General features: G+C 49.3%; 1 protein-coding gene across 8 annotated transcripts in view; it reads right to left on the reverse strand.

Moving 5' to 3' along the window:
• siz (Brefeldin-resistant Arf-GEF family protein schizo) overlaps positions 1-23,954 on the reverse strand; it is a 578,443-nt gene that overhangs the window by 437,169 nt on the left and 117,320 nt on the right. For 2 of the 8 annotated variants that reach the window (XM_071693397.1, XM_071693390.1), the window contains exons 1-2: positions 21,364-21,468; positions 15,721-16,447 (exon numbers count right to left, since the gene is read on the reverse strand). The exons of 2 other annotated variants lie outside the window; for them this stretch is intronic. In XM_071693397.1, the coding sequence (XP_071549498.1) occupies positions 15,721-15,836 (116 nt within the window). In that variant the 5' untranslated portion in view covers positions 15,837-16,447; positions 21,364-21,468. Of the gene's footprint in view, positions 1-6,605; positions 7,518-15,720; positions 16,448-21,292; positions 21,469-23,954 lie in introns of those variants that run through there. 4 more of the 8 variants (XM_071693398.1, XM_071693395.1, XM_071693388.1 and 1 more) reach the window with 4 other exon arrangements.

Genomic DNA, 23,954 nt, shown 5'->3' on the forward strand with positions numbered 1-23,954 from the left:
CGCGCGCGCGCGAGAGAGAGAGAGAGAGAGAGAGAGAGAGAGAGAGAGAGAGAGAGAGAGAGAGAGAGAGAGAGAGAGAGAGAGAGAGAGAGGTATCTACCGATGTGAGTCGGGTTTCACGTGATGGGAAGGGATTTTACTCTATATGCACCCACGAAGCTGCAGACTTTCCTCCAGCACACGCCCTCGGTGTGTGGGGGAATACGAAAGGACTCATACTGCAACACACACACACCCGTCCAGCTTTCAAGGGGTAGCAGCAGCTGCCCCTTCATCACGAGCCAGCTGTACCCCCAAGCAACAGGTCTTCAGCTGTCTCCCTCTCTCATGCTGGATAATCAGTCTCCTATAATGAATCTATCCCTCCAGTATCTTAAAGGCCAGTATATATATAATACTACCCAGGTGCTCGCCCATATTGAACAGACCAGCTGAGGCAGCGCACAAGGGAATAGAGAAGACGACGTGGCGACAGCTGCGGTGAGGGAGACCGGGGTTATAACGCGCCGTGATGAATGGAGGCCATCACCCGTGGCAGGTACGCTGTACCAACACCGGTGAGGAAGAGGGAGACATGGGTAAGCGGCGCCGTGATGAGCAAAGCGTCATTTGTGGCAAGGCAGGTGCAGGCGCCCTGCGCCACACCAGGAACAGCTTCTCATACCTTGCCGCCCCGCGATACCCCATCAGAACTACGCTCTACCCGTGCAATCCACCCCAAGTTCCACGATCCACACTTCCAACAGAAAATACCAACCGTACGCATACATACGAGTGATAAAATTGTGATCTGTGATAAACAGGATAAATTCATATCACCGAAGGGGAAGAAAAAATGTGATTATCAACCCGAAGAAAGAAAAGTAATTCAATATAATCACGAAAAATGTATTCGGTGAGATAAGCTGTCTTAAAGGGAAAAGATAATTATCAAAGTGGTGGAAAAATAATAGTTCTGCGAATTAGACAGAAAGGGAAACAAATATTCTGTATAATCAAGTGGATGTAAAATTCATTCTGTACTTCCAAATGAAGGGAAAGATAATTCTATCTATCAAAATGAAGAAAAAAAATGTCTAAAATGGTGCAAAACTACTCTGTAAATCACACAGGAGAAACTATCATGTAAATCAAACGGATGGGAAAAGAAATTATTTTGTAAATCAAGCCAAATGTATAACAAAATGTAAATTAACCCGAGGGACAAAAGTCAAGTGTACATTAAACAGATGGTCATCTTCCTGTACTGATACAGATCTCAGATGGCCACGTCATTACAAGCACAAAGTGGCTTTCGCTATCCCTGTAACCAAATTACAATGAAGTTCCTAACTGTAATAAGGATGCCTCATACTCACACAGGTTACAGACACAGTAATGCAAAGGAGGTCGAACATATATAGCTGATAATGTGTTCACAAACGCCGACTGAGAAGGGGTGGCAGAATGGGGTGTCACCTTCCAAACGAAAGAACAGAAGCAGGAGGCAAATGAGGATCTTTTTTCCTCTGTAGCACTTTCGTCTATCCTGCCGCTTCCTTCCCAAGGCGGAACAAGAAAGCTGCGATCCGTTTCGTACGATAAGATGAAGGAAAATAAAAGAAAAGACTCGATCTTCTTTTCTTGTAAATCTCGACTCTCTCACGGTGACTTTCTCCCTCACTCAACCCCCTTCGTCACTCAAAGATATATAGTTCAGACCGAACACAGTTTTCTCCGTCTCGCCAGACCATTGGCACAGGCACACCCCTCCCCCAACCACCGGTCCAGACGCTCTCCGTACGTACCACTCACGTCTGGGCTGCTGCTGCTGCTCGCTATGGCCTACGGTGCACCTGCTTGAATTCTAGGCCAGTTTACGGAGCGTTTGATTTTGCTGCTATGATACGCGAATTTAAGAGTGGCGCCCAGGTGCATCCTAAATGCGGTAGCGTGCATGGATTACACAGGTGGCACAGGGTCCTCGTTAGGACACCAGTGGCCGGATCATTATAACAGCGTCACAGAGGTCACAGATTACATCTGGTGTTATGAAGTTACAGAGGTCGCAAAGGTCATCTTTGGACCCCAGTGGTCATATCAGTACAACAAATGTTACCTGTTGGTTCATTACACCTGGACACTAGACACTTCTCATAACCCAGAGAAGGATTTCCCCATGAGGATTATATTTCCGACGTGATCGTATACATCTATCTATACGTACATGTAGGCAAGTTTGCGTGTGTGTATGCATGCATGTACACATGTCCACGCGCGCGCGCGCGAGTACAAATACAGACTCGGGGCTGAACAGAAATACTAACACAGATCTGTTTGCCTTTTACTTGACCTTTGCAAAATAAATTAGCATATCAGAACAGAGGACGCTGCTCTGTGTGTGTGTGTGTGTGTGTGTGTGTGTGTGTGTGTGTGTGTGTGTGTGTGTGTGTGTGTCAGTCTGTATGTCTGTCTGTAGAGTTTGGGAGGAAAGCAAGTAGAGCTGGGGGCGAAGAGGGAGGAGGAGGAGGGAGGGAGGGAGGAGAGGAGGAGGGAGGGAGGGAGGGAGGAGAGAGAGAGAGAGAGAGAGAGAGAGAGAGAGAGAGAGAGAGAGAGAGAGAGAGAGAGAGAGAGAAGAAGAGAGAGAGAGAGGAAGAAGAAGAAGAAGAAGAAGAGTAGCGAGAGATGGATAAGAGAGAGAGAGAGACGGGCGAGTCAAGAGTGTGAAGGCATGCTGGGCTGAGAGACAATCCTACCACAGTGAGGTAGCGAGTTGCACGGCTGGTCACGCAGCGTCGGCACCAACGTGGACGTGACACTGCCGCCCCTCCCTCACTCCTCAGGGCCGCCGCCGACACCACCACCACCACGGAAGAAGGACGGCAGCAAAAGGGCGGCACTTACCTGAACACACATACACACACCGGAAACAACAAGGCGAAGGGAGGGAAAGTTCCAGTGGACGGAAAAAGTTGGAGGTGGCGGAGGAAGGGGAAGCGGCGGGGGGACGGATCACTCCCGTCGTTAGCCAGAGGTGAAGGTGGGGACGTAAGAGAAACTGGGTCTGGGAGGGGAGAAGGAAAAAAGCAGCTGAGCGGAGATACAGGGGAGTATGGGGGTGCCAAGTGGTTATGGTAGGGGGTGGTGGGAGGTCATCATATGGTGTGTGTGTGTGTGTGTGTGTGTGTGTGTCATAAACATGACCAGCCATATATCCCAACCAACCCCACATCAAGTTACCCCCGTGACGGCCTGCCAGGGTCACGGGTTACTGGTGTGGTTATCTCCGTCCTCTCCACTGTACCGTACGTTCCGAGGAGCGTTGGTCACCTGCAGACTACCAGCGGGTCGCCTGGGGCGTGCCAACAGCGAAGGCAGGTCAACTGGGGCGTGCCATCAACGAAGGCAGGTCAACTGGGACGTGCCTTCAATGGCGGCAGGTCACCTGGGTGTGCCATCAACGGAGGGAGGTCACCTGCCACTCCTAGATCCCTAGAAATTCTCAACAACCAGTCATTTTCACCCTAGGGTGACTGGATCCTCTCCCTACGTCACCCACTCTTATCCCAAGCCATTTTACCGTCACCGTGTGTCAGCCTGTCCCACCATAAGCCACCTACTGGTCACCCTCGGTCAACCACCCTCACCACGGGTCATCTATCGTCATCCTTGGCTAACCGCACTCACCGTGGGATACCTATCGTCACCCTAGGCCAGCCACTCTCACCGTGGGTCACCCATCGTAAGCCACTCTCATCCCAGACTGCCCAAGACTCAGCCACAAAGCCAGACACCCACGCCCTGACCGCTGGCATCCACACACGAGCCAAGTCAACTCACTCATAACCTCATGGGTCGGGTCCACAAGCCGCACCGTCGCGCCACCAGGGTCGTACTTGTTGCGGTGGGGGTAGTTTTCAGCTACGACATTAGCCTGCACCCAGGGGGACCTGTTTCCTGTCTGGGATCATCCGTCCGACTCACTGGATTTACCTGACACCTAAGCACAATCACACACACACTCACTCACACACACACACACGTGTGCTACCCTTCACACATACCCACTATTACACCCGTACCTCTAACGCTCTGACTGTTAGCAAGCCCAGCGCGAAGTAATGCTGACGACCCGTCAGAAACACCGTATGACGGCTGACAGTGATTTAACCTCGCTACACACACACACACACACACACACACACATGGTAAACGAGACCCTTGTCAGGGAAGCCTGATCGTTTGTCGAGCTGCATGAGGGTGAAGGACAGTCCTTAACACTAGTGTAATATGTGAAGTAGATGTTAGAGACGTGTTTGGAAAAAAAGAATAAAGATGCATCAATGTCAAGTCTATACTATAGGCACGCCAGAGTGCCAATCTATACTATAGGCACGCCAGAGTGCCAATCTATACTATAGGCACGCAAGACTGCCAATCTATACTGTAGGCACGCCAGAGTGCCAATCTATACCATAGGTACGCCACAGTGGCAATATATAATATAGGCATGCCAGAGTGCCAATCTATGCCATTGGTACGCCACAGTGCCAATCTATACTGTAGGCATGCCAGAGTACCAATCTATACCATAGGTACGCCAGAGTGCCAATGTATACTGTAGGCATGCCAGAGTACCAATCTATACCATAGGTACGCCAGTGTGCCAATGTATACTGTAGGCATGCCAGAGTACCAATCTATACCATAGGTACGCCATAGAGCCAAAAGACTGTAATTACCCACAAAGCCATCGTCCCTTACACATGCAATCAAGCACAGATTACAAGTCTGTTAATATGAGAACCCAGACTCCCAAGTCGGTTAACAAGAGAACACAGACCCCCCTCCCCTCAAGTCTGTAAAAAAAAATGTCTGTTATTAAGAACAGAAACCACATCCCAAGTCTGTTAACAAGAGAACAAAGACTCTCCCAGTCTAAAAAAAAAAAAAAAACAGACCATGCCTGTTAACAGAAACCACATCCCCAAATCTGTTGACAACAAAACCCATACTCCCCAAGTCTGTTAACAACAGAACCCGCAGCCCAAAGTCTGTTAACAACAGAACCCGCAGCCCAAAGTCTGTTAACAACAGAACCCGCAGCCCAAAGTCTGTTAACAACAGAACCCACAGCCCAAAGTCTGTTAACAACAGAACCCGCAGCCCAAAGTCTGTTAACAACAGAACCCACAGCCCAAAGTCTGTTAACAACCGTACAGGCAATGTCTTTACTTCTGCACCACACAATCTCACGCGCTCTACCGCTTATCTCCTACACCTCCAATTAATTTTTCTTCTTACTTCACGTGACATTTAACTCCAAATAAATTTACCCAGAGACGCTTCCAATACATTTTCCCTCGCGTCACATAAAACTGCCAGTAAACCAGGGCTCCTCGGGGACAAAACCCCTCAAACTGTGTGATGAAGGCGGCTCAATGATCATGACAACTTTCATTTATAAACTCACGTTCTCCTGATATTCGACAAGGCTCGGTGTCCATAAACTCCTGCACACGACATTCAAAAGTTTCTCGCGGTATAACCAACGCCCGAGCCACGGTTATTCCCGGGTATAATAATTACAGTCGTTTCCACGTCGTGTTCTGGGCTTCTGTCACGGCGGGGCTGATCGGTGTCATTCCTCCTCCCAGGGAGGCGCCACTAACTGACATTGCACGCGCGTCGCATGCTTGAAGCACAAATGCAAACCTCGAATATATATATATACGAAGGGCTGACTTCCTCAAAACCGACAATACGTGTAACAAAAGGGATGACCCATCCTTGCGCGCGCACGTCCAAAGATATGATAACGGAGTGGTATATGCCAGTGGTTTGGGCGCACAAGTTCTCGGGGCGGGGATGGGGAGGCAGTCGATAGTGAGTCATTGTGATGCGAACAGAAAATAACATACTCAGTGGGAAGGTTAAAAAAAAAAAAGAAAAAAATCTTTCCGATGCAGCTAGGAACACCTGTGAGAGATTACTCATCCGCCAGTCTGTGGCCTACACCTAATCTCTCTCTCTCTCTCTCTCTCTCTCTCTCTCTCTCTCTCTCTCTCTCTCTCTCTCTCTCTCACACACACACACACACACACACAAAGAATCTGGTCCGTCCTCACTGCCCATCTGCGCTGCAGCACCAACGCCCTCCCACCCAACTCTCAAGAGCTATTCTTTTTTTTTTTTAACCAGCGTGGGCTACGTAACGTAACATACCCGGGCCAGAGTCGCAAAAATCCACCACGCCCAACAACTCCCTACCCAGTCCGTCCATCACGTCACAAACGGCGCCTCGACCCGCCAAGAACAACTTGCCTCCACCTGAACACCTGTGCTACGAAATAATATATCCCCCCCACACCTGCCGGCCCCACCTGTCCTGCTTCGCCCACCTCGGTGCATCAACTTGATCCACCTACGCTAACCCCACCTGCCCAACACCTAAGCAGAGGCAGCGTCGGCGGCGCTAACACTGCAAACATACGAGTAAACACTACACTGATACTGGTATACAACAGTGAATTCAGCCAGTGACGCTGGTACACACAGCAGTGAATTCAGTGCTCCCCGGGCGGGGCTCCTCGAGACGACACTACATGAGCATGACGAACAAATACCTGGATTCTGGTTGCTCCTGGTTCCTTTCACCTGGGTCCTCGCCCACGTCTCCTCCTCCCACACCGGCCGCGTCCACGCCCGTGCACAGCGGGCATTCCGAGTCCCTGGTGTTGCCCGCGACCTCCACACACTCCTCCTCGTCCATCAAGATCTTGATGAAGGAGTTCTTCTTGGCCGTGTTGTCAGCCACGCACAGCTCGTCCGGGTTGCTCTCCTTCCTCCTCAGTATGACCTTAATGACATCGTCCTGACCCAACAGCACTACGTCGTGGGAACCCGCAGGGCCCTCGGCCATCTTGTCGAGGGCGGCGCCTGGGGGTTATCTCACACGCACCTCCCCCAGTTAGCCTTGTCCACTCTCCTTCAAGAACCCATCATTCGCACGTGGATAATGTCTACGACAACGGTCACTCTTCCACGTACGTGTTCCCGTATGAATCTTGTCTGACCACCGACACTTAACACGAATTCATTTATGAAACACAAGAATATCCTGAGTCGTCTGTGGAATCAACTGCTCTCGTATTCAAGTTGAGTGTGTACGTGTCTGTAGAGAGGTCACGTCTTGCACAGAGACAATGCAGTCTACATCTCCCCTGCTGTGCCTCCTGCAGCAGCAACAGCAGTAGCAGCAGTTTCTCCACTTGGCCCCCTCCTTTGTGGCACTGTCACTGTAGATTATCGCCACTTCTGGCGCTGCGCGGGAGGAGCCGCCGCCCAGGTTATCTCTACTCCCGCCAGAGGTAGTGTGTCGCACCTCCCGCTTATCAGGAGAGGTTAACGCACCAAAACACCGAGTCACGAACGAAGACAAGATCACCAAAGATAATGCCGTTTGGCTAACCCGACGGCATGACCTGAGAAGGTGAGCGAGAGGGCAGCGGCGGCGGCAGCGGGGCCGGACGGGGTGACACTGGTGGAATAATCTAACTGGCATCATTCATCCGCTGGTGCCCGGCCTCCTCTGACATCGGAAGCCGGTCCAGATAAGAGCCGCCGCCGTACACAATGATCTACTATCACACCCACTGACCTGGCCGGCTCTAGGTTGAGGTCACTGGCCGCCTCCATAATTCTCCCTATCGTATGCTCTCACGCTGCACCCACAGCAGACTACAGAGCATCGCTTCTGTCTATCTCATTCTCCGCACCTGCCTTCATCGTATGTGCTTAACCCCTGACCCAGCCTCAGATCTATGACCTGCCTTGCGGACCGATGCTCTTATCCACATCTCCAAGAGGGTCAACAAGAGGGAGTCGGGGAAAGTAAAGGTGTATATGGGGGTGAGCCAGACAACAGAAAACCTAATTTTCATCGCCAGATCTCAAGATGCACATATACTCCAACTTACGAGAGCACATCATCTGGGGAACTGACCAACGTTTTCCTCGCCGTATCGAGACCAATGTACGGATCAGAACAGCCAGTCTGGAAATCTTCCACGCCATTTAGCCACACCACCTCACGAATAAGGTCACTGAACGAGGATGTGGTGAAGGCGGACAGCATACGGAAGTTCAAGAGGTCGTAAGACAGCAGGGAATGTTCAGAAGATGGAGTCCCCGCGGGTGTAAAGTTCCTTCCCCCACACAGCACAAACAGGTAATTACATATAGGTAATTACACTATAAAAATATAAAGCAGATGACTCGTGGGAAGAGGAATGGAACATTAATCCAAGAATGAAATATAATCCCTCTGTTCATCAACTTGATGCTCTAAAATCACTACCATGCACACATCCTCGAGCACAACATATCGGTGTAAACCTCCTCCTCCAGGAAGACGACTGCGCCGGTGTTAACAAACCCCTGGCAGCGAGGGGGAGTCTGGCGTGGGAGGCGCCCCCGAGGGAATCATATAGCTTGCGGGAGGCGCACCTCAATAGGTACGACTGCGGTACAGCCAAACCCAAGCCACTGCAAGAGGACCATCGTAGAACGTGTACTGTACCCTCCCACCAGCCACGAAGCTAGAGACTTACCCACACCTGATGGGGAGTTTAAAGAAGGCTCAACAGTGTAGCCTCGCTAACCACTCGCCCGGAAATAACTAACAGCAACAGGAGGAACTCGTATATATGTATATATGTGTGTGTATATGTGTGTGTGTATAAATAGCGCAGACACATCCACTCTCACTAAATCAACTCCTGTAAGAACTAACCTACGCACACCGCATAGGAGTCTAAGAGCAGTGGGTTTTGTAGAGAGCCTTGTTGGTACACACACACACACACACACACACACACACACACACACACACACACACACACACACAAGGCGAGCAGCAGCCGTGACTGACCCAGTAGGAAGCTGGAAGCAGAAACCCCTCTGGCCCAACCACTGGTAACGGGAGGGGGCATGGCGCCTCTTGCTCCAATCAGCAGCTCCTCAACCCGGGGCAACTCTGTATCTTACTTGTTCCAGTCATGACCTCCACAACCCAGGGCAACTGTATCTCCTTGTTCCAGTCATCAGCTCCACAGCCCTTGGCAACTGTATCTACTTGTTCCAGTCATCAGCTCTACAACACAGGGCAACTGTATCTACTTGTTCCAGTCATCAGCTCCACAACCCTGGGCAACTGTATCTACTTGTTCCAGTCATCAGCTCCACAACCCAAGGCAACTGTATCTACTTCTAGTCACCAGGTCCTCAACCCAGGGCAGCTGTACCTACCTGTTCCAGTCATCAGCTCCGCACTGCATGGAAGCTGTACCTAACTTATTCCAGACATCAGTTCCGCACCCTGGGGCAGCTGCATCTACTTGCTCCAGTAACCAGCTCATCAACCCGGTGGGGGGGGGGGGGGGGAGGAGGAGGAGGAGGAGGAGGAGGAGGAGGAGGAGGAGGAGGAGGAGGAGGAGGAGGAGGAGGAGGAAAGCAGCTGTACCAACCTGCTGCAGTAATCATCACCGTCAGGGGTAGATGCAACTCCTTGCACCTAGAGATCACGTGAGGAGGAACACCAGCCCTGCTACGTATTCTCCCTCATCACCAGACCGGTAATCAGCCCTCCCTCCCCAGCCTAGTTTGCACGATGACAATACACACACACAAGCACCTTGCTACATGACTTTTCAGTGGAAAGCCAGACTAGCGCACAACCGAAGAAGGACCATCCATTTTGAAGATACAATAATAATAATAATAATAATAATAATAATAATAATAATAATAATAATAATAATAATAATAATAATAATAATCACGGAGGCAGTAAGAACGTGACATTACACTCACCTGATACATCAACAGACACAACAAACAGACCGTAAAATACAAAGTCCAGTAGACATGAAACACATGACAACCCTCTCCGAACGGATCATCTACCAGGACAACGATCCCGCATAGTGCACAATGCAGCCGGCGATCCATCGTAACATCACATTTCTATAACGTACGTTCAGGTGTCAAACAAGTTATTCCGTTACGACACTGTAACTCCTGTGACCTCAGGAGCCATGCCCGAGCACACCTCCTGTGACCCAAGGATCCACGGGAGCCGCGCCGGAGCACACCTCCTGTGACCTCAGGACTCAGGATCCACGGGAGCCTTGCTCCAGCATGCCACCTACTGCCGAAGAAGGAACAGATGGAATCTGGCAAGGCTTTCAAGTCTCACGCTTCACAGCAACACAGACAGTGCATCACCATTCCTCCAGGGAGCCAGAATGCTCTCATACCTTCCTCAACATTCCGTAACAGACGAAAAGATACATATGGACGAGGGTAGGCCAGCGTCCAGGAACCAAGTGTTTACTTCGACCACCAGAAGCACTCGCAAGAACCATTCAGCTCCACTCGGGTTTACGTTCCAGCCGGCCACACTGTAAACACACACACACACACACACACACACACACACACACACACACACACACACACGGTGATTTACAAACTTCACTGAGAGGAGGTTACGCCAGCCTTCTTTACATTTTCTTTACAACTGAGATGTTTACAATTTACCCGCGATGTGCTTACATAACGGGCTGAGCGATGGAAGACAATGCTATCCCGAGTTATCAATAAGCATGGAAGATAATGCTATCCCGAGTTATCAGTAAGCATGGAAGACAATGCTATCCCGAGTTATCACTAAACATGGAAGATAATGCTATCCCAAGTTATCAATAAATAGCCATAATGCTGTATCGATGATCTACATGTGGCAAGGGAAGAGTTACAGGGAGAGGTTAGTTAGGAGGGCGTTACGTAAACGTACCCACACAGGGTAAGAAGGGAAAATAAAGTCGAATAAAGGAGAGACCTAATCACACCACTCTCCATGTTTCTAAATCTGCTTGGACAATATCGACGGAGAACAGGAGGTCCTTGTGCGCTGCACAGACAAGACGAACAAAAGAAAGACGTCACGCTACATTACGCAGCATGAGACGAGTGGGAGGGTTGAATAAGCTAAGAGCTATGACACAAAGCTGAGGGTGTCTTTTCAAAAGTTCCGAAAAGTTACATACTAGACGTTTACGGTATCTGGAATCATCATTTGCCGCGTCAAACACCAAAGGCGTTTGACAAGAAGCGGTTCGAAAGAGATGGGGAGGTCCCACGAGTGTAGTAGAACTCCCTTCCGTTACAGTACGTATACATAATTACAAACAGGTAAATTACCAAACAAGCGTACTTTCCCCATGGGAAGTACAGGCGCGCTTCCGAGGCCAACATGTAGCTTCGTATTACAGAAGGCTCGTGCTACATCTTCACGTTTCAGGTTCTGCTTCTAACGAGAGACGGCCAGGCAAGGGTACTTCACACTGGGTCGAGTCACTCTTACGTTGACTGCTGCAGTATAGGCCGGGCTTGCCACCCACCTACTTACCCTATCTCCCCGCACCTCGCTGGCCAAGCCAGTTACTCAAGAGCGACCCCGAGGATTCCTTCCGTCCCAGGACGGTAAATCCAAATGTCACAGCTGCCGCTGGAGAAGCAGCCTCAATGGAGCAAGGGCAGGATGGTGCGGTCACACATCCTGGGGTTTAACGTCAACTCCGACGACGGTACGACCCTTGAGGACGAAGGCCAGACGGTACAAACCCGTGGGTATGACCTTTAACTAAGGTCAGGTCAGTGGGTCAGTACACCATGAAAAAACGGTAGTCCCGTCGTGCTCAAGGTCTGTACCGTCACAACCACAGTTCCAGTGACTTGACTGTCCATCCCTCCCCCAGTCTGTCCGTTATAGACAGAAGACACACACACACACGCACACACACAAACTCACCGTCTCCCCAGTGAGCCTATAACCCCCTAACCACCACAGCCACCTCCAGCATCCGGCGCCCTGAAAATACCCCATCCTGCCAGAAGCAGTGTCATCCTGCCCCGACGACTGCGCACATCCTGCCCCCACTACCACCACCTCCACCACCACACTGTTCCTGGCCGTCATGTACCTCACGCCAGCCTCACAGATGGCGAGACCCGCTACCCAACCTAGACTGATGGATCTGTGCTGCCGGTGTCCCCGACAAAATTCATGGTGCACCCCGTGCTCCATCCTGTGAGCGGTAGCGCAAAAGGATTACAGGGGGGGTCAACAAAGGGTCTTAGTCAAACCCCAGTGGGTTGATATTACACAGGCTGTTACAATTCGTACTTCATTACGTACATTACATAGTTTCTTGTTATTAACAATGAGGAGTTGCGACACTTCCTGTAGGGTAGAGGTATACCTAACCTCATCGTAACAAGTAATGGTGCTTAAGGCCGCGCTAGTTCAGCATGGCTTCGAAGACCTAGCGAAGGGGAAAGATCATGAGAGACACAAGCAGCTTTTTTTTTTTTCTTTTGAGGCCTTCTATCCCCTACGTGCTAACAGGACGTGTGTCTGGTCACAAACATCAACATGCTACCACGTCGATGACTCGTCTGCGGCACAAGAGACGGGACGACCTACGTCTTCCCGACATCATCCTAACGGTCATAATAACCCAAGACCCAATGGCGGGGCTCCCTCAGCGGAGCACAGAGCCCGTGCGGGATGTCCGGCCGGGCCGACCAGTCTGCACTTTAAGAAAAACCGGGTCTGGACGTGGATAAGACTGGTCTGTGCTTGGATAAGACTGGTCTGTTGATAAGCCTGGTCTGTGCTTGGATAAGCCTGGTCTGTGCTTGGATAAGACTGGTCTGTTGATAAGCCTGGTCTGTGCTTGGATAAGCCTGGTCTGTGCTTGGATAAGACTGGTCTGTGCTTGGATAAGACTGGTCTGCACGTGAAGAGGACCCTCCCAAGACCAACGGGGAAGGGGGTCTCGTGACAACACAACCGGACGAGAGAGGTGGGAGGCGGCGGGAGGAGGCGGAAGGATAAGTCATGGCAGGATGTGGTCAATCACATACACACACACCTCACCTGACGAGGGCACGCGTCTGCCAAACACCCTCGCCTCTGGCCTGACCCTCGAGGATCATCAGCATACCTAAGGATCGTACTACTTCCAGTGAAGGGGTTGGCTATACAGTGCTAATCTCTCTCTCTCTCTCTCTCTCTCTCTCTCTCTCTCTCTCTCTCTCTCTCTCTCACACACACACACACACACACACACACACGGTCTTTCTCTTTGAGTTATCTGCGTGCCTTGCAACACTTACCTCCCTAATCTGTGAGTTTCTGATATCTCTCTCTGTCTCAAACAGCCTCGATGGAGCCCAGTGGTTTCCTGCTGCACTTTTGAATACCTCTGTACAAGATACATCAGGGAGAACAGACGCGGATGCACTGCTACGGGAGTAAAATAAAATCCTCTCCCACTGGATGCCTTCAGACATAAAAGTACCGAATGTTAAACATCCCTTAACACATCTCCATTAAAAAACAAAATCAAATCTCGCTCATTACGCTGTTACAACATATCAAGCTAAATCTCCTCTGATACTAAAATCACAACCTGTCAGACGACCAGTGATCAATCTATAACAATTATCATACCTCAGAGAGCCTCGTAATGTTAACACTCCATGATAAATCGCAGATAAGAAAGAAAAAATGCAATACGAAGTGTCTGACATAAATTACGATAACTTCACAACCTTGTTCCATAAGGTTAGGGTACAAATGCATAAATAGCGAACACTTGACATGGTAATGACTACCATCTGTGGAGCTGGGTAGTGCAGGCTCCTTAATCATAAAGGACTCTAAGGGATGCGCTCACATGGCTTCGTCAAACCCGGATACCACCCTCCCAACAACGGATGCTTGCCACCCCCTGCCTAACAAGATCGACAGATTACAAGATGTTATAACTGCTCGACTAAGGCGAGGTTATGGGTACTACCGGCGCTTTGGCCTAACTGGAGATGTTAATCCGTGTGAACTGTAAAGTTTGTGGTCAAAGATCTGGACACAAACTAGAACACTGTGTCTTAGAAAGCGAAAAAAAAAATAGAGCCTTTTAGGGATAGATCGAAACAAACCCTGCAAGAAATGTCACAACACCTTATTGTTAACAACAATATATACCTGACATTTTAGGTTTCTATCCACTTTTTGCATCTGGTCGGTAAAACTTACAATGATACTATGTTATGTATGTAATGAAGATTATGTAATGAATCAACTTTTGTAACAATTCATGTACCATCAACCCACTGGGGTGTGGCTTAAGACCCTTTGTGACCCCCTGTAACCCTTTTGTGCTACCGCTCACATGATGAGCATTGGGGGTGCACAAATAAACTTAACGGGGACACGGGCACAAATCAAATCAATCCTCAGTTGAGCTTCAACGAAGACAAAAAATACTTCATCGAGAATCGACAATGTTGTTTCCTTCGCGCTTACACACGAAATAATAAGACATTCGCCCTTGCAACAAAGGTATTCAATTCTATATTCTATAATCTGTCCTCAACCGCTTATTTTTCCTTACCACAGTGGTAGCCCCAGGCGACTCGCGCCCTTGATGCAAACGCCACAGCCCTCAGCTCTGATGTATTCTCACGGGTTATACTTCCCAAGACAAAAATCAAACAGCATTTATTGAGACTACCGACCTACTTTCTTGCTAGATGTCAATGACGTACAAGATGGACTATATGCTTCCAGAGTGCCTGCAAACACCCACATATTTTTCATTCCTACGACCGTGATTTAGGGACATGTAGAAACCTATGACCTGCAGGCATTCCCATCTCCTTCCACCTCTATGGAGGCCAGGTTCGCATACGGAGTCGACCGTCCATTACACATGACATCTTACAGAGATGAGTTCATCAGGGTGTAGCCCAACGGCGCAAGCTGCAAGCCTCAAGCTGACGTTATCAGGCACGGCCAAATACACCGTCAGCTGACCTCAGCGCTGACAACAGCGACCATGATCACTCCTCAGTCTTCTCTTGTTCCATTCCCTTGCAAGGAACAAGGTACGATCAGTGCGGCTCAAACAACACTTCCTCGTAAGTCAAAACGTGACACCGAACTACGTCAGCGGCGGAGGTGTAATGACTCAGGGGCCGAGTCCTTGGTACGTCAGGTGATTACAGTGAAACGTGTGTGTGTGTGTGTGTGTGTGTGTGTGTGTGTGTGTGTGTGTGTATGACACGGGTTTCTGTCCCTCTCACTTGCACCTCACGAACTGCAAACCCCATGTGCTTACCAAGTTATATACAACGTCTAAACTTGCAACTTCAGGGGTCCCTGAAACATGAGAGCAATATAACCTGAAATATGACTAATATAATCTAAAAAGGGAATAAAAATAATCTGAAAAAGGAATAAAATAATCTGAAAAGGAATAAAAATCTGAAAAAGGAATAATACAATCTAAATCCTACTATATATAATCTAAATTATTTAATTATAAACTAAGATGTGAATAAATGATAACGTGTTTAATGTAATATACTATTCAAATCTGTATCCGGCTTCATCATCAAGCCATCTATACAAATATGTAAAAACCTGTGGTCCAGTATAAGGCGGTGTCAGGCAAGTCGCCCTTCTCCACCAGCCCGCGTCCTAAGGGCTTCCAAGAGGCTTCTCCTACCCTAACGTACCTCCCTCCCTCTCTCTCCCCGGAGGAACGCTAATCATGTCCCTGATGAACATGAGCGAGCCTGCATGCGAAGGAATGCTGGGAATCTTACCTTTTACTGGGAGTGAGGCAGGTGACCTTGAGGTAGTACCTGGAGAAGGCGGTGGGCAGGTGGTGTGGCACGGCCTCCTGATACACCACCACCTGCTCTGACCTCAGCCCGAACATGGCTCCCGTCCGTCCGTGGTGAAGACGCACACCCACACAAACACGACCCCCTCACCACTCACACCATCACACTCACGTCTCACGCTGCCTCCTTCCCCTTTCCCTTCGGGCTCAGGGATCGGGGGACGTCCTCTCTGCCTGCTGACGGGGTGGCTTGACGGTTCTCTCAAACTACCCCACTTCCTCCTGACGAGGCAATTCCTAGTTTCAATTATAGTCTTATCCTGGTCGTGAGACGAGCGGAGGAGGTGGCTAGGTTTCAGCTTCAAGGTGGGGTGCAGGCAGGTCGGCTTACACGAGCGCGGGCGGAAGATGACTCTCAGGTATCTAGTTCAGTACCACTTCTTAAAACACCACACATACACACACACACACACACACAAGTGCGCGCGCGCGAGGAAGCGCCAAAACACCACCAAAACTGAAGTCAATTACAATGTAAAAAAAATCCTTCCTCGTTTAACACGTGTCAAGTTTCAGAGCTTCCTATCGCCACCGAGGTTATATTTTTCATAATATCATCTCAACGTCTATGAACGTCTTCACGGCCGTCTCACAATGATCCACTGCCATACAACGCTTGTCTTAGTTTCTGTGCGAATAGCAAAATCCTATAACATAAAGAGATAATCAGGAACTGCAAATGCGAGAGTGGCACCGGGGACTGTGCCAGCCGAAGTACCCTCCCACACCACACACACACACAACGTCCCTTGACGCACCTCACCACACACCCAACTCTACGCACCAGCCACCAGCGTGGCACCCAACGCGACCACGTAAAACACAGAAAAATATATATAAAAAAAAAAAAGCTTACCACATTACGGCACCAGGGAGAGTGAAAGCTCACGATAGAGCAGCCCAGAGAAAACGTATACATCACCTAAGTGGTGCCAATTATATCTGGCCACACACCAGCACGCTGTACAAACAATGGAACGTCCCAGGGGAAATCAGCTACGACCAGACTACACGACTCAGGGCACCGCACAGAGGAACCAAGGACTACACTGTGGCAAGTCCATGCACGACCCTTCCCTCCCCTAACTGAGCTACTCTCTTCTCCCTCCATCCACTCACCTAGCCACCCCATACTGAACTGCTCCCTAGTCTCCATCCATCCACCTCTTCTCCCCGTGTTAAGCTATTCCCTTGTCCTCCATCTCCATCACCTATTCTTCCCATAATCCAGCTACTCCCCAGTTTCGACTCCTCGTACTGAGTTACTCCCCATTCTCCCACCCGTCCACCCACCTGGTCTCCCCATATTGGGCTACTTCCCAGTCACCTGCCACACCCTTGGTCTCCTCAAACTGATCTAATACCTACGCCCTACCAACGTATCTGGTCTCCCCAAACTGAGCTACTATTCAATCCCCATCCATTCATCTAGCCTTCCCACACTGAGCTTCTCCCCAATCCCAACTCATCCAACTGGTCTCCCCTTACTGAACTACTCCCCAGTCTCCATTCACCCGCTTGGCTCCCATCCCCTCATACTGAGCATCATACTCCCCAGTCACCTTTCTATCCTCCAAACCACGAATCCTCAAGCGAAGGAGAGTACGAAATGAGACAAGTGAACTTCGTCACTGAAAAGATACAGCCCACACGATGAAAACACACGAAACTACTCGAACATAATTCCAACCGTCACCTTTTTGACAGCAGGAGCACGAAAAGAACTACAACAGATATCAAAAAGAAATTAAGACGCAAAATAGAAAAAACACATATGCAAGACCTGGATAGGAACACATCCAAGGAACGCACACACACCTGGTTCCCATGGAAGCCACACATCCCTGAGAAAAACATCAAACGGATCATTCATCAGTGTAAACAATGAGCAGCTCTGACCCTTGCTCACCTACTCTCCTTTCTAAACCAACACTACCCCTTACGCACGCACACACACACACACACACACACACACACACACACACACACACACACTCAGCAGGCTGGGGTCTGTGAACATGGTGGCACCGCTGATAGATAAATGACAATACAAGGAACCACACACTTCAACAGACCTGAACATCATACATATATATATATATATATATATATATATATATATATATATATATATATATATATATATATATATATATATATATTCTTATGAGTCCACACACACACACACACACACACACACATACACACACACACACACACACACACACACACAGCGCTTTGGTGATGAACGTATGGAGAGAGAGAGAGAGAGAGAGAGAGAGAGAGAGAGAGAGAGAGAGAGAGAGAGAGAGAGAGAGAGAGAGAGGGGAGTGACAGCTACGTAGGAGGTGAGTGAGTCAGGGTGAAACATGAGTACGGGAAGGAAAAAAAAATAAAAGTGGGAAATGTAGTGCAAGAGGGGATGTGGGGGGGGGGGGGACGAAAGAGGGAGAAATGGAGATGAGTGATGGAGAAATGATGGAGAGAAGGGAAAGGGGGAGAGATAACGGATATAAGGAAACGGGAGACAAATGATGGAGATAAGAAAACGGGGGACAAATGATGGAGATAAGAAAACGAGGAAGATAGAATGGAGATAAGTGAACGGGGGAGAAATGGTGGAGATAGGGAACGAGGTGAGAAATGATGGAGATAAGGGAGTGAGGGAGAAATGATGGAGGTTAGGGAGATACAGAAGGCGGAATACGAGAGACGTGAGGCAGGGCAGGAGGAGGAGGAGGAGGAGGAGGAGGAGGAGGAGAAGAAGTTAGGTAACGTGAGGCTGGTGGAGCACGGAGGCCCAGGCTGGCTGGGGTCTGGGCGGGCAGCTCTGGTGGGCGGGGTAGTGTTTCAAGAGGTAATTAACCTCAGTGGCCAACACAAACCCCCCACTACCCTCTCCCCGACAACCACAGTCACCACAACTACCACAGCCTCCTTACACACACACACACACATATATATAACAACGTGAAAATACAGTCTAAAAGGAATATTCACTCAAGTGCCCTGGCTAATAGTTACAACTGTGCTGATGGTGGGCAAGAGGAAGGGAGCATGTATAGAGGGCGGGAGGTCTGCGTGGGCGAGGGTACCGTGGACGGTGGATCAGTGTGGGCGGGACGAGGCACCATGGGTGACTGCTGGTGGGAGTTGTGTGAACGGAGGGTAGTTTAAAAAAAAAAAGGCCAGAGCAGCAGCGCATCACACGACGGGATTCGTCCACTCGAGTGTTGATATCAATTCAGCAAATATCGATAATCATTTACATGTCGCCTCAAAAAAAGAAAGAAAAAAAAAGTTAACCGACCCACGAGAGAGAGTAAGGACACGTCGCCATTTGGAAGTCTACCCAAAGCGTTAAAACCGCCAAACCAATCAAACACGACGCAATCCCCACCCCTTGTGTCAGCGCCTCCGCCCCTCCAAGCCTAACCTACCTCAACGCAACCTAGGCCTACCTCGACGCAACCCTGGGGTGGCGTACGCATACATAAATCGTCCCAAAACTAAACTAATCGAGAATATAAACTGATGACCCTACAGGAGACCGACTAATCCAGAAAAATATATATCTATATCTATAACCACTACGCAAACCTATATCTATAACCAATACGCAAACATATATATCTGAGTATACTATAAAATCCACAGCATACTAGAGCAAGGCAAACCTGGCAATACCCAAGTGAAGGAGCGGATAAAACAAACACTGGGAGATCCATCCTTAAGCCACATACGGCTACAGAAAGCGGTCGAGACTAACTAACTGCTGGTTCGCCAACGAGGCGAAGATCTCGTTACGGCAAGAGGGCGTGCCGGCCGGAGTAACACCCATGAATATTCACAATGACATTATTCTATTACTCTCCTCACTCCAGCAGCAGTCAGCAACGGGCCGTGGCGGCAACCCCTCCCTGTTACTTACCCCCCTTCCAAACTCTCTGCTACGACGTGTATGTACGCAAAAACTCCTCCTGTATATCAACAGCACCTAAGTACTCCCACAGTGACCCATGCCTATTCAGTTACATCTATAGATAGACCCACAAACCTTTCTCTGTCTTAATAAATTCAATGACCCATGACTGTATTACTGGCTACATATTCCTGGAATGCCCCCATACCTGTGTCACTGCCTCGATTCTTACTGATCCAAAACACTTTCACTGTCAATGAACCATGACTATTTCACTGGCTGTATATTTCCAGAATACCCGTACTGTTGTTTTGCTGCTTATAAATTCTTTGAAAGTCTCCTAAGACTTTCACTGCCTCTGTATTCCAGTAGGGCCTCTATGTTCTTTGGGAATTATAAATATCTGTCGTAATATCTTTGATGCCTAACTGCTCTTTCACTGCTATCGTATTCCTCAACTACCTTGCACACTGCTTCAAATCTTGTTTATTTCAGATATTTCCCAACAGACAGTGCTCCACTGCCAATACACTTGTGCAGTGCCCTACAGCTGCGATCCACAGCCTCAAAACATTATTTTTTTTCCTACAGCGGCCGCGCTTCACTGCCTATGTACTTCTGCAGTGCTACACAGCCATCACATGATATACCTGATGTGTCCCAAGGTTGAGTGCCCACCCAACCTTTAAGGGCCACCAATCAAGCGCTTAGAAAACAAAAATTTCCCTGAGGTGTCCCATATAGGCAAGGCTGGGAGATTAACTCCACCTCCCATCCTCCAACCTAACATCAATCCTTTCTATTGCCCTCTGGCAACTCAGCACTGATTACTCTGCGTTCGTCTCCCGATTACCTAAGTGACTCAACCCTCAACCACACATTGATCTCCCTCCCGTTACATCTCATCCACACAACATGTACCAAACATCACCTCAAATACCTAAATTTATTCATAAATACACCAGGACTCTTTCTAAGGAAGAGCCCTGGTGTTACCCAGCTCCTTCCAGGGGCTTCTACAGCCCAAGGCTGGGCTACTTCCAGTAGAAGGGACATGTGGACTCCTTTAGAGAGAGAATCTTTGACGAGGTTTTATTCCTAATGATACAGCCTCGCCAATGGTGACCTTACTTGCGGTGTAACCTTATGCAGAACGAGTCTGGGAACACCATCCTCACGCTCCCGTATTCCTGAACGGATTTTATATATATTCCCCTTTTATGATCTTTTCAGATCCGACCGTGCGGCTTTAGGTAAGGCGCTGGCTCGATACTCGAGTGTAAACGTAAGGACGACACGTGACGGAGGCAGATAAGGAAAGTCTCCAGGTCAAGTGGCACTTGTATAGGCAACCACCTCCGTCCTGAAGAGGCACGAGGGTCCTCCAGGGATGGCTGATCCTCCTGTCCTGTGCTCTCTGTACCAACGACACATACGCGGCGTCATCATCCACTAATCCCATCCCATCGTCACAAACACGGATCCATACACATACAGCAAGTTCAGCATAGCACAGTTCACCAAGTAGGTCATTCTTTTTAATCTTTTTTTTTAACATTGAGGCACTCACTTCAGACCGCGCGCGGCAGCGTTCGGCTGACTAATTTCAGAAAGTGATATCAAACAAGTTTTTGGAAGCACCTGCGCAAGACGAGTGCGTCGGGTGGGGGGGAGCGCAACATGTGGCGGGAGGCGATCAGAGCGGAGGTGCACCCCTCCGCCTTCCTGAACACGACGAGCAACACTGTCACTGAGGCCGAGCTGAGGCCCCGCCTACCATCCCCACCCGCCCACCCATCCCCTCCCTCCCACTAAATCCCGCCAAGGAACTGACTATTTTAACGGCGAAAACAATACATCATTGTAGGGCGCTTTTTCTCTTTTCATTTGTGTTCGGAGACATCTCTCAAAACTTTCTCGCGTGAGACGGGTGTATTCTAACGTGCCGAATTATGATCAAAATGGACATTTTGATTGCAGATTTATTTGTTACCCTACTTCTCGAACACCATGAGGGAATTTACCTAAAAGTAACGACATATAGTCATCATACATCGGCTCCATTCCATGGTAAATCCCCGGTTCTGTGTAAAAACTACGTCTGCGAGGCTACAACATATAATACGTCCGCGAGGCTACAGCATCTAATAGACTATGAAACCGTACCAATCTGGGTACATTAGCGGCGTGATCGACTTCAGTATAAACCCCGACCCATAAGACTGGTACATGGTACGCCAGGAGACAGAGTGAGCGAGAGAAGGATCATTTACCAGAGTCCATACGACCACAAAGCCGTAACTAGTCACGAGCAGACGTTTACCAGACTGGTTTACGGGAACCAGCGAATAGCAACGACATTTCCAAAAGGTCAGATGCTGTCCGTGACGTCGAGATGGATCCGGGATTTACCTCGGGCAAGTTAAAATACAAGACTCGAAGTCGATGTTCTCGGTGCTGTGAGGCAGCTTAGAGATGGTGGAGGAGGGTGTTACGTTACGGGTGAGTGTGGGGGTGCTGGGGGCTGGGCAGGAGGGAGGGCAAGCCGCCGCCGCCGCTGCCTCCCTGCTTCTTAACTGCACCTAATCCAGAAGCCTCCGCCAAGCGATACAGCCTGTGCTCGCTCACCTCCTTATGCCCGACATCCACCACAAACACTGGTACACCACAGGGGAGTGAAAGGCCTTCCCCTAACTATATTTGCCAAGAGGAGCAAAGCTGGACATGATTCAGCTGTTACCAGGCTTGACATATATAGCCCAGCTACTGCTCTCTTCACGCCTGCACGCCAGGCCCCTGGGGCAGTGAAAGGTGGATATGCCCGCCCGGGGCACCTCGTCTCCATCTCTGCTTAAAAAATATGACTACTCATGTTTATTCATCCAGAGTGCAACCATCTCATACGACGCAAAGGATCATCCAGAGTGGAACCATCTCATACGACGCAAAGGACACTATGGGACTTGTTGGGGATGACAGTGCAATGCGAGGGCGGGATACCACGAGACTTGATGAACCGACAATGAAATCACCTGAAGAGCAGCCGATAGCAACCTTAATCTATAGAAATACAGATAGGATAAATAGGCATCTGCGTGACCTGACACACACCTCCCTGTGCTGAGCGTTACCCAGCCCCCCTTACCTGTCCTGTCCCACAAAAACACGTTCTCTCTCCCTCACCCACTGATCTATCAGTCATCCACCGGTTGTCTGAAGCCTCAGATGTCATCAGAGAGAACATGATACAAGACGTGGTACTGGTAGCGCGGTACTGGAGGCTGCATGGAGAGGAGCCCTCCGCGTGGCCAGGGGCACCGGCAATGACCAAGCAAGCTGACGCCTGCAGCCTCCCTCCAACGCTACCACACAGTTGCAACACCACCTCCAAACCACCAACTCAACACACGCCTACACCTCCAAAAAAAAAAAAAAAAAAAAACACAATCCACACAAATCTTCATTTCTCAACACAAATAATCAGTAAAATAACATTGATGAAAAAAAATGTCCACGAAATCATCAAGGAAATCTATTCAAAACATCAGTCCGTCTGGAGACCAGACCCCGTAAGCACCAGTGATGACTCGACCACCAAAAGCTCCAATTAAAACTGATACCTCTCGCCCCCTCCTGCCCTGGAGGTCCACCTAGTTGACCTCGAAATACATCATCCGGGTATTTAGTGACCAAGACAAACTCGTGCCCAAGACACAACAGTATGAACGACGGGACCCCCCAAACAGGGGACGATTAACTGTGAATTACTTATTTACGTCCGCGGCTCCGCACTGCCAACCAGACGGTCTTCATAATCATCTGGTCATACAAGCTGTTGGTACGCGCTGCCACATCCTGCTCACGCAGCTGCGTCGCGCGCAAAACATGCAGAACAAGTTCACTTAAAGAAGAAGAAAAAAAAAGTTGGGTTCAACCCCTGAGGATCTCTTAAGTTTCTCCAGCCGATATTTCTAATACCTGCATAACCAGCCGTCTTCAAGATACGTCTGAGCGCCTCGAAAAGTTCCCATTTACTTTCTCACCAGCAACACCTGCACCGGTGTACTTTCCAATGGGGAAAAAAAAAACTCAGTATACCAGCTTCCAGGGCCGTCTACACCGTCTAGGGAATTCTCTCTCGGTGCAAACAATTCCCCGGGCTACCTATCGACTTAGCAGCAGGCAGCAATCCTCCCCCTCTGTGTTTATCCTGTTATTTCGGCGAGCTTAAC

This window comes from Panulirus ornatus, chromosome 55, assembly GCF_036320965.1.
Source record: "Panulirus ornatus isolate Po-2019 chromosome 55, ASM3632096v1, whole genome shotgun sequence".
Lineage (NCBI taxonomy): Eukaryota > Metazoa > Arthropoda > Malacostraca > Decapoda > Palinuridae > Panulirus > Panulirus ornatus.